The 10937-nt window shown below is 30.8% G+C and overlaps 2 protein-coding genes across 2 annotated transcripts; one reads left to right on the top strand and one right to left on the bottom strand.

The window, feature by feature from the left end:
* Positions 1 to 23: 23 nt before the first annotated feature.
* On the bottom strand, positions 24 to 2119 carry HELRODRAFT_169602 (hypothetical protein; the record flags this gene model as incomplete). Its single annotated transcript, XM_009015440.1, has 2 exons — positions 24 to 1711; positions 2002 to 2119. 2 exons carry the CDS (start codon positions 2117 to 2119, stop codon positions 24 to 26), a joined length of 1806 nt encoding a protein of 601 aa, XP_009013688.1.
* Positions 2120 to 3934: 1815 nt separating this feature from the next.
* On the top strand, positions 3935 to 7911 carry HELRODRAFT_169601 (hypothetical protein; the record flags this gene model as incomplete). Its single annotated transcript, XM_009015439.1, has 3 exons — positions 3935 to 4855; positions 6859 to 6886; positions 7880 to 7911. The coding sequence occupies 3 exons, from the start codon at positions 3935 to 3937 to the stop codon at positions 7909 to 7911; spliced, it is 981 nt and encodes a 326-aa protein (XP_009013687.1).
* Between the last annotated feature and the right edge of the window lie 3026 nt (positions 7912 to 10937).

Here is a 10937-nt window from a genome sequence, read left to right as displayed (position 1 = left end):
AAACCAATTAAATTTAATGTATATCAAATCAAAGAAACATTGTAAACGTTATAAGAGCTGGAAACGTATAGTTCGTAGAATATATTGGGCAGATAAGGGCAGTCCCTACTGTTCTGATCACCATCCATGCAGTTGATCGCCTGTAACGCAAATATCGTCGGCGGTTTCTCACCGCTGAAATGCGGCCAGTGAGAACTGATGAGTTCAAAGCGGTAATGTCCCAGCGTGCAGTTGGAACCATACATAGCTGATCCAGGGACGTAGAGGAGAACTGTTCTGTTGTATGTGAAGTAATCAGCATTCTCAATTAAACTATTTTCCATTTCAAATTTTTTCTTTATATTGAGAAATTTTCCAAGTCTTTTCAAAAGATCGTCTTCAGTTGCACTTTTCATGTCAAACACTTTTAACTTTGTGAAATTTGTTGGACAACGAACGGATACCTTCACAGAATTAGATTTAAATTGCTGACACTCATCAATAGGTCCGAAAAATAAATGTCTTGGAGGCATGTACGAATGCCAGAAAACGGTGATCACAGTCTTTCCAGAATTGAGAGATGGATGAACAACATCTCGTTGACTGGACAGTATTGATTGCACCACACCAGCCTGATGAACAAATCCATAAAATAGAATGAGCAGCAGGTTTGGAAGGACCCACATAAAAAAGAACATGGTCTTGACATGGTAAAATTGGGAAGCATATAAAATGACAAGTGGGACTATCAGTGGCAGCAAGAAACGAGGTTCTTGATGCGGGAATAACGACAACAGGAAAAGTGGGACCAACCACGAAAAGAAGGCAATGTGGAATTCAAATTTTCTACTCTCCCACCAAAATACCGTTGTCGACTTTTTGGTTCTTAGGAACGAATCGTACACCGAAAAATAAGTCAGTCCCGTGAATAGCAATGGGAAGTTTACAACGAGATGAGTAAATCGTGAATGAATGCCATGTGTTGCCAGGTTGTCACTGTCAGTGTTGTACTTTATGAAATTTAACACTGTAACTGTCAGGTTGCTTTTGATGAAGTAATAAACACCCTTGTCAGTCAGTGTGTTGAACATGCCTCTAGGTGATGCAGAAATTAAAGTTTTGTAATACAAGGAATCTATTAAAACATGGCAGACAAAAAATAAGAAACTAAATATTGCTGTGAAAATAATTGTTTTCAAAAATTGTAAAAATTTCAAGTTGGAGTTTCTTATCAAAAACCCAATAAATGGAATGAAAGCAAAGACAAGAAAAGTTGGTCTATTAAAAACACCAACTGTAAGAATTAAAGATGTGCAAATAGCATTGTAAATTGTTTTGTTTGAAGTATTGACAACACTAATTCTAAATAAAAATGCAAAGAGAAACAATTCCAAAGAGTTTGAGAATGTTCTGGTTGCAAAGATGACCATGATAAATGACGAGGCTAAGACATTGACACAAAAATTAATGTACATCTGAGGAAACACATTCAGCTCTTTTAAAATTTTTCGAACGTTGTAATCAACAGAACAGCTCAAAACAGCTATCCAAATTCTATAAGCTCTCAACAGGTTTGTAGGATTTACTAGAGAAAAATATGGCATATATTGATGAATGAATTTCAGTAGAGACAATGGAAGATATGCCATAATCAGCATTGATGTTCTGCTTCTAATCGGTGACTTGGATGTGAATTCCCATGTTTTGAGAGCCTGTATGTTGAATTCTTCACCTTTAAAAAATAAAATAAAGTCATTTGATTTAACCATTAATATTGTAATTTTTTATATGGACAAAAACATTGATTAATTTGAGAAAAAACACAATATAATAAAAAATGATTAGATTAGTTCATTAGTAGATACTACTCATTTTATTTTATTAATATATTAATAATCTACAACTTATTTTATCATTTTTCATATATTTTATTGAATAAATTAATCTTGCAATAAAATAAATGAGAGTAACAACAACAAAAACAACAACAGTAACAAGCAACCAATCACAAACAAAACGTACCAGCAACCAACTCTGCTGATTGGAAAAATTCATCTGGATGAATGTAGCCATTTAGTGGCAGGGAAGCTAGGATCAATCGCAAAACGTACAGCACGGACCAGTAGTCATTCTCAAACATTTTCGTTTTTTTATATAAAATACAATAAATTAATTTTTATTTTAATTCAGTTAATTTGACAATTAGTTAGGAATATGGTGTGCAAGTCTACATTAACTGTCCACCGGTCTTTACGTTTTTTAAACTTTAAATCAATTTCTGTTTAAAAGTTCATCCAGCTCAAACTAACAAATTTTGACTAAAATAAAAACTGTGATAACAAAGTATAGTTGTTGTGAGATGCTTATTATTAAATTTAAAAAAAATTAATATAGCTTTTAAGTATATTGTGAATATCATTACGCTTTAAATTTGACATTTTTTTCTTTATTTTGTTACACTATCTTAATTTTCTGGTTGTACTCTAATGAAAACTCAAAAGTGACATTAAACGGTGCGTTTGAAATAAATGTTTGACTGTTTTATAACGCTTTTTATTGAATTTAATTCAAGACTAAATCAATACCGACACCACTCGACTCGACAACCGAAATTGCTGGTTGTCGGTATTATTCGGATATTTGTTTATTACATTTCTTTGTATTCCTCGAATTTGTGGAGCTTTTTAAATGGTTTCAAATTTATTTATAAATAAGACGATATAATTAGCTCTGGTTAGATATTTTTTTTCAAGATTAAAATAATTTTTTTTGAACAGTCTGCATAATGTTAGTGGCTGAAAGGTTTTCATGCACTTTCATTTCGCAATCTGAAAAATTTTTTATTCCTCACAAAAAAAATCTATAACAAATAAAAAATTAGAAAAAAAATATTTTAAATTTCAATAAATATGCAATTGATAATAACTACTTAATGAAGTAGTAATAAAATATCAAATTTATATTTGAAAAAATTATATCTTAATTCGAAAGTAAGTTACTTTGAAGTGCTATGTTATGTTATTTAAATTTATTTTGTATACTCTTGTAATCTTGTTTAACAAGTATAAAACAAGAGTATATATAAAATTTATTATAGAGAAGTGAAGAAGAACATCTATGCAATTTGAAGAGGATTGGTATAAATAAATATAAAGGACTTGTATTATTATAATTATAATAAATTAATAATATAATAATATAATTAATTATACTACTATGACGTGTACTACTAGTATTAGTAATTTGAGTAAGGTTGATTGGATGAGATGAGAATTTTTAATTAAGTCTGCTGTGTTCTCTCAATTCATTTCAATTCAACTTTGTTTAAACTTAAATTTCAGCACAGGTTATTTAATTTATTCATGTTAAGTTATATATATATATATATATTCTACTTTAAATCAGTCTGTGACTTTTGTGAACATAAATGAAGATCAGAGGGTTTCATGAGACAGTTAAAATCAACTCTGCATCTAATCTATCTAAATGTCATATATATATATATATATATATATATATATATATAAATATAAATATAAATATATATATATATATATATATATAGGTATATATGTAAAATAAATAGTACTGTATAGACTACTTAGACTACTTAATGCTAATGGGTGGCCTCATCTCAGATAGTTTTTCACACATCACACACATTCACATTTATATATATATATATATTTTGTTACATATGTGTATATATAACCTTTGTATAAACATATATGCAAATAGTATGTGTAGTATTTGTTTAGAGTTGAATATATAACTTTTTGATATTCTATAAAAGCACTTTTTTTTATAATTACTAGCATCAATGAGTTTTAATTCAGTATTCCATACACACACGGAAATAATGAGAACAACACACCAATTGTGTGGCTGAAAATTTGAATTTGTAATTTTTTCTACCTAATTTATTATGCACGCTAAATATATACAATTGAAAACAATGAAATTTCACAGTAAGTTGTTTGCGAGTGGGATGCAATCACCTGACAATAAATTATTAGAAAGTAACACCGGTTCAAAATCTCCATCCAGCATCACACCCGTTCCTTCGCCCACAGCAAGAGGATTAGTTGGATTTTTCAGGCGACGTCGAAAGTCAACAAGCAGCAACAACGAAAACGATTACAACGAACTTGAAATGGAAGCTACTTCGGAATCAGTAAAACCGAAACCTTCTCCAACAGATAAGATGCCTGGCGGTAGTAGCAAAAGCAAAGATGTGTACGGCAATTATGCCACGGTGTCAGGTACTGGAGCCAATCTGCTGAAGGATATGTTCAACAAAAAGTATCGCTCTTCAGTGAGATTCAGTGGAAATTTTGAAACAGAAAAAACTCGCAAACCTTCTCACAGCAGTCCACTTGGGACCTTGTTTAAATTCAGATCAAAAAAGGATATTATCAAAGAGGAGAGGTCTCCATCTCCAACTGAGGTAGAAGCAGCTCTGAACAACAATGCTAGCAACAACAGCAATGACAAACACCATCACAAACCGGACATGCATCGCAGTCGACACATTTCCATCGGATCAGATGCCAGAAAATTTGTGACACCTTCGTCGAGCAAGTTGGGCAGTCTGATGCCGACGTCCACCAAGGTTAAAGGATTTTTTGATTCGTTCAGGCAGAAATCTTCCAGGGAAACGACGCCTGAGGTGGCTGCCATGATTTCACCAACCACGCAGAATTCAATTTTAGGTACGACAATCGTTTATGCACCTGGAGGTAAGAAGAAGAAAAAGTTTCGAGTGACGAAAGCCCTTGAAGATGACCCCACGCAGTTTGGACCAAACAATTTCATTGAAATGTATCGAAAGAATAGAGCTGATTCAGAGTCCAAACGGATAAGTCGTATTCACCAAGTGAGTAGATGATAAAAATTGTGATGTTGAGGATGGTGGTGATAACGAAAAGAGTGATAATACCGGTGATGTTATAAATTATGATGATAATTCGAAGAATTAGGAAAATTAGGAAAGTTATGTTATATACTGACTAGTGATGTGAAAGATAATGTCTTTGTGTATGGGGATGATAATGTTGTGATTTATAGTGGTAATGATGATAGATAATAATAATAATAATAATAATGGTTATGATGATAATTGTAATAATGATGAATAATGTTGATAGTTATTTATGACATATGTAATGATGATGATGACGAATAATGGTGATGATGGTAGCTTGCATTCATTAATGATATTGCAATCTATGGATTCAGTGATTTGTGTGGTTCATTTACAGTTGAATTGATACCTGTATTTTTGTGATGATTCTATCTGCTGCTGCTAAAATGCTTGTTGCATTCTTTCATTTGTTTCTCCACTTATCCACCTATCTACTATCTAGCTCTATTTCTCTCTCTCTCTTTCTTTTTTTCTCTCTCTTTTTCTCTCTCATTGGTTTATATTTTGTAAATGAACCTTTTTATTTCATATTATGTTTGTTAATATGTCTTATTTGTCATTCCTTCGTTCCTTCGTTCATTCATACACTCATTCATTTATTCATTCACCTGTTTATCAGTCTATTCATTGATCCATTTATCTTATTACATATATTTCATCTATTCATACATTAATTCATCAATGCATCAACCTCCACATCTTATTCCTCCATTATACAGGCCATCCTCATCAAATAATGCATGCACCTATTCATCATTTTATAACTCCACTTATATCAATTCATCTTGCTATTTTTATGTGTTCCTATCTATATATCTATCCATCCATCCATCCATCCATCTATCCATCCATCCATCCATCCATCCATCCATCTATCTATCTAGTATTCATAACGTTTCTCTAATTTATCTTTTTCATTTTTTCATCTGTTTTCCTCATGGAGTAATTTATTTATATGTTCATCTGCCTATTTGTTCACATGGTCAGGTGGATAGGATTGAATAGAGGAAAATTTAAGTTCTGGCCACCAGATAGATAGGCACTAACACACACTACACACACACACACACACACACACACACACAACACACACACACACACATACACCACTCATTCTGTAATCTGTCGTTCATTCATTCTTCCATTTATTCATCAATCATTCATTCATTCTGTCATTCATTTTTCATTCATTCATTCATTCATCCTCTAGCGAGGCTAGATGATGAAATACTCTTGTACAAATACACACTGATGTATTATATTTAATACAAATATTAATTTCTTTTTATACATTTTCATACATATGTGTGCACGCTTTTTTCATATTTGCCTTTTCTGTGGCTGTAGTTATTTGCACTGACATTAGCAGCATCAGAAAACTGCATTAAACAGGGTTGGTATAAATCAAAGGGTATTTTCCTATGAGGTTGGATCTGCTTGTCTGTCGGTCTGCCTGCCAGTCTTGGCTTGGCCGTTCATGGATTGGTTGCATTGTTGAATGAATGAATGCATGCATGTGTGAATGGATGAATGAGTGAATGAATTATTGAATTTAGGAAGGATTGAATGAGTGTATATTGGAAGGAAAAAATGGATAATTGGATGGTTTAATTATGAATGTTAATTATTCCCCATATTTGCACTTTAATGTAATTATATTTTTTGCTTTTAAAATTTACAAGAATAACATCAAGCTAATCGTTGTAAAACTTTGTGTGTGTGTGTGTGTGTGCGTGTGTGTGTGTGTGTGTGCGTGCGTGTGTGTGTGTGTGTTTTTGTGTTTTTTTTGTTTCACTATTTCATATTTTTTGAGGTTAATTTTAATTTATAAAGAACTTCCACTACCAGACTTGTATAATATTTAATATACTAAATTATTATTATTATTATTATTATTTTTAACCTGATAACCAATAAATAATAATTAATTAACCCTTTTTTCTGTTTATAAACAGCTTTCTTCAAGCCCAACTTTTTCTAAAGGTTAGAATATTTGTATAGTTCTTTTCTTTTTGTTAATTCATTATCACATTGTTATCACAGCATTATTCAACATGCATTAATTGTAAAGAAATGTAATGCCCCTTTACTTCACTCATTTATTATCATTGTTGTCTTATCATCATCCCATCATCATCATCATCATTTACTTTATTTTTGACCTCTACCCTTAAAACTATTCTTTTATCTATTATTACTCTTTCATCACTGTGCTATTAGTTCAAGTCATCTTGTGTGTCATCTTCACATATATTATCATCATCATCGTAGTCATTATTATCTGTTAAAAAAATTTAAAGTTTTATTTTTTATTTAACGTTGTATATGTGTTTATGTGTCTATTGCAATTCTAATAGAATTGACTCCAATTTTTTCATTTTTCTTAATTTAACTCTTAACTTATTTTTATGTTTTACACAAAATCATTGAATAGATTTGTATACACATTTGTACGTTGTTATATAAGTTTTATATGTTTTATAGATCTTTCGTTGTTGTTTGCTGTTATACAATATTGTTATATACATGGATACATAATATAATATTTAATAAGAGGCTTGATAGATTGGGTTGGTTCTTAAAAGATTTCTTGCCTATTAGCAAGCTGTTTTAGTTTGTGCATTCAACAAGCTAAACTTGAAATAAATAATAATTGAATAAATAACAAGTAGAACAAACAAAAATAAAAACAAAAACATCGTGTTGAATTGATCGTCAAATATATATGCTACAAAAAAATGTGTTAAATGTATAAATAACTTCAATGTTGTTTTCTTTTAAACTACTCAACTTTATTTCTTTTAAGATGAATTTATATTTATTATCTGTGTCTCAGTGCACATAGCATTCGGCTCATGTTGATGTTTGTTACATATGACATGATGGCATTATTTTAATTGACAACCAAGAAAATCAGCAGGAAAGTTTATGTTAAAATCTTCAGTGAAACACCAATCCAAATTTAATTCATTTCAGCTCCTGAAATACAGTTGAGTTTCTACTCTTAAACTACGTGCACTTGTAAATGCAGTTGAAAATAAACCTTTGATTCTGATTCTACAATTAATGTTCCTTTATTGTACTTTTAATTTAAACTTGGAATACTTATGCTGTAGGAGGTTGCACAGTACTAACTTAGTAATTGTGTTTCTTATGTATTTGTACTTGTTTATTGTTTATTATGTTGGTTTAATTATGTAAACTTATGGTTTGACTTCGTTATGTTTATTTATTTATTTGCTCACATCTGTATGTAGGAAATAATTTTTATAATTGTGTTGCCTATCTTTGTGTATTTGTGAAGTTCTCAGTTTGAATTGCAAGCCTGCTACTTATATATCATCCATATAACATGTTAATATATATTTCTGATGTGACTTTTCAAATAATTTTATTTATTCAACATTTTTATAACATATTAATGTATATTTCTATTATTAATTTTTAAAATTATTGATGATAATCAATGTTATTTATAGCATTATTGAACAAAATAAATTCTCTGGTGGCAGGTATGGATTATACATCGATAGATAGGAAGCGTTATAAATTATGGTTTAATAATATATGAAATATTATTAATAACAATAATAATAATGTTATAAAATTATTGTTTATAAATTTTATAAAGAAGCCAAATCAATTTTCATTGAATGAAATGTATGTGACAATTTGTATGGTTGCCATTGGAGACTGCATCTACATTCAGTCAAAAATCCATTCAAAAATTATTGAGTGCTCTTCAATTTTCAATTTTCGCAATTTTGTTTTTACACAGAAATTTTTGTTTTTATTCAAGTCGGCTTTATTCTTCTTCTTCTTTTTCTTCTTTTTCTACTTCTTCTTCTTCTTCTTCTTCTTATTATTATTATTATTGGGGTTTTGTTATTCTTTTTCTTCTTATTAGCTGTATTGCTAAAAAATGGTTAATGTAAACTTGAACTTATGCTGTCTTTTTTATTAGGCCAAATGTAATTACGTTTCATGTTAGGATTTGAATTAAATAATTTTTTGTGGTCTAATTAACTAACTTGAGAGAGAAACCCCAAGAGAGAGAGACAGAGGGAGAGAGAGAGAGAGGCAGAGGGAGAGAGAGAGAGAGAGGCAGAGGGAGAGAGAGAAAGAAAAAAATTGAAAAAGGGAAAAATGGAGAGACAGAAAGAGAGAGAGAGAGAGAGAGAGAGAGAGAGAGAGAACGAAGAAAAGAAAATGAGAGTGAGAAAGAGTGACCACCAAATGAGAACGAATGGGTCAGCCTGATTTGTTGTAATTTCATTTTATGGTAATCCTGCTGTACACTTAATTTGTACACTCAATTTATTTGAAAATGCTGGCAACCAGAGTAGTTACCAGACAGACCATATACGTGGATGATATGATGAGGAAGATGATGCTTATATTGTATGTGACAACGAAGTAATTACGATAATGTAACTCATTTAACTTTATAATTGCTGTAGTTACTTGTGTTATTAGTGTTGCTTGGTACCTACTGTGTTGCAACCAAAATGACTTCGGTTGGTTGATGAATTGTCATCAGAAACAAATGAACTTGTACCCTCTCTTACTCTAACAAAATAATTTCACTCTACAACACCCACTATCACTTCCAAAGTTTGATAGTTGAGGGCTAATATATGTGTGTGTGTGAGCATTCAGATCTGCAGCAGTTTGTACTCAATAAATTTTTATTATGTGTCCACTGCAAGTCAGATTCCTACATGTTCTTTATTTGTGCTAACAATATAAAGGGCAAACATGAGTGACCTTATTTCCTGACTGAATCTTTGTAATTTTGATATGATGCCATTTGAAATTGTTTAGACTGCAATTGATTTCATATCTAAATAGTTTTGCACTGAGTTGATTTCATATTATTAATGAAATAAGCCATGTTGTTTGTTTATTGTTGCTTGTTTTATTATAACATAACGTACAGGAAGTTTTCAGATGGTCTGAAACAAGATTATCAATGTGAATTTAATAGCAAATAAATCATGCCAAATATGGTACTTTATCCAGATTGTAAAAATGTAAACAGTTCATAAATAAACAAATATTCAGTTAGTTGGTAGTTCAGTAAAGGATATTTTAGCCTATTATTACATGCACCAAATAAACAGACATTCTTTCGTACAAATTTTGTGTGTATGTGCGTGTGCATATGTGTGTATGTGCGCGCGTGTGTGTATGTGCCGTGTATGTGCTTTGTAAATTTTTGTTTTTTTTTTTAGCTTTCTATAGTAATCAAATAAATCTTCATACATGAAGGTATATTTATTCTCATAAATGGCTCGTTGTTTCGAAGTTGAGTGGAAAAAAATTGTTTTTTCAAGTTAATATTGTTTGATGTTTTAATATGATGGTACAGGTTTTCTGTTCATTTCATTTATTGTGGATAGTTTTATATTATATCCAAGGGTATCTTATGTAAAAGTCATTTTTCTTATTAATTTCATACAATTAATTCTTCATTCAAGGTGGTTGTGCTACAATCAATCAATCAATGATCCTCCTTTGTCCATCGAGAAACAGTCGAGGCCAATGGTGTACATCTAAGCATGCTTTTTATTTTTATTTTTTCCTTTTTTCTTTCCTAAAACCTTTTCTATCTTTGGTCAGTTTTTATGAATTCAGAATACCAACACCAGTCCATTCAGTAATGTCGTCTATCCATTTCTTTGCAGATCTACCAATTTTTTTTCTCCCAATCTCTTTTCCTCATTAGTACCATCTTGATCAATCTGTCTTGACTAGAAAACACCTGCCACGTTATGATTTAATTCTCTGTTATGTGCAGTGAAAAGAATGACCATGCGCATTCACCCGCACATCTTTTGTATCATTGCTCTTCTCATCTAGGATTAAAAATATTAACAACATTTTTAAAAATATTAACAATATCATTAATAAAAGTAATAATGATAGCATTAAAACCCATACTACTACTATTAATACAACAGCGACAACAACAGCAGCGACAACAACAACAACAATAATAACATTAATATTTCTGCTCCCACGTGTAACTTGT

This window comes from Helobdella robusta, assembly GCF_000326865.2.
Source record: "Helobdella robusta unplaced genomic scaffold HELROscaffold_16, whole genome shotgun sequence".
In the NCBI taxonomy this organism is placed as follows: domain Eukaryota; kingdom Metazoa; phylum Annelida; class Clitellata; order Rhynchobdellida; family Glossiphoniidae; genus Helobdella; species Helobdella robusta.
Note: the sequence above shows the minus strand (reverse complement) of the source record. Positions and strands in the feature narration are given on the sequence as shown.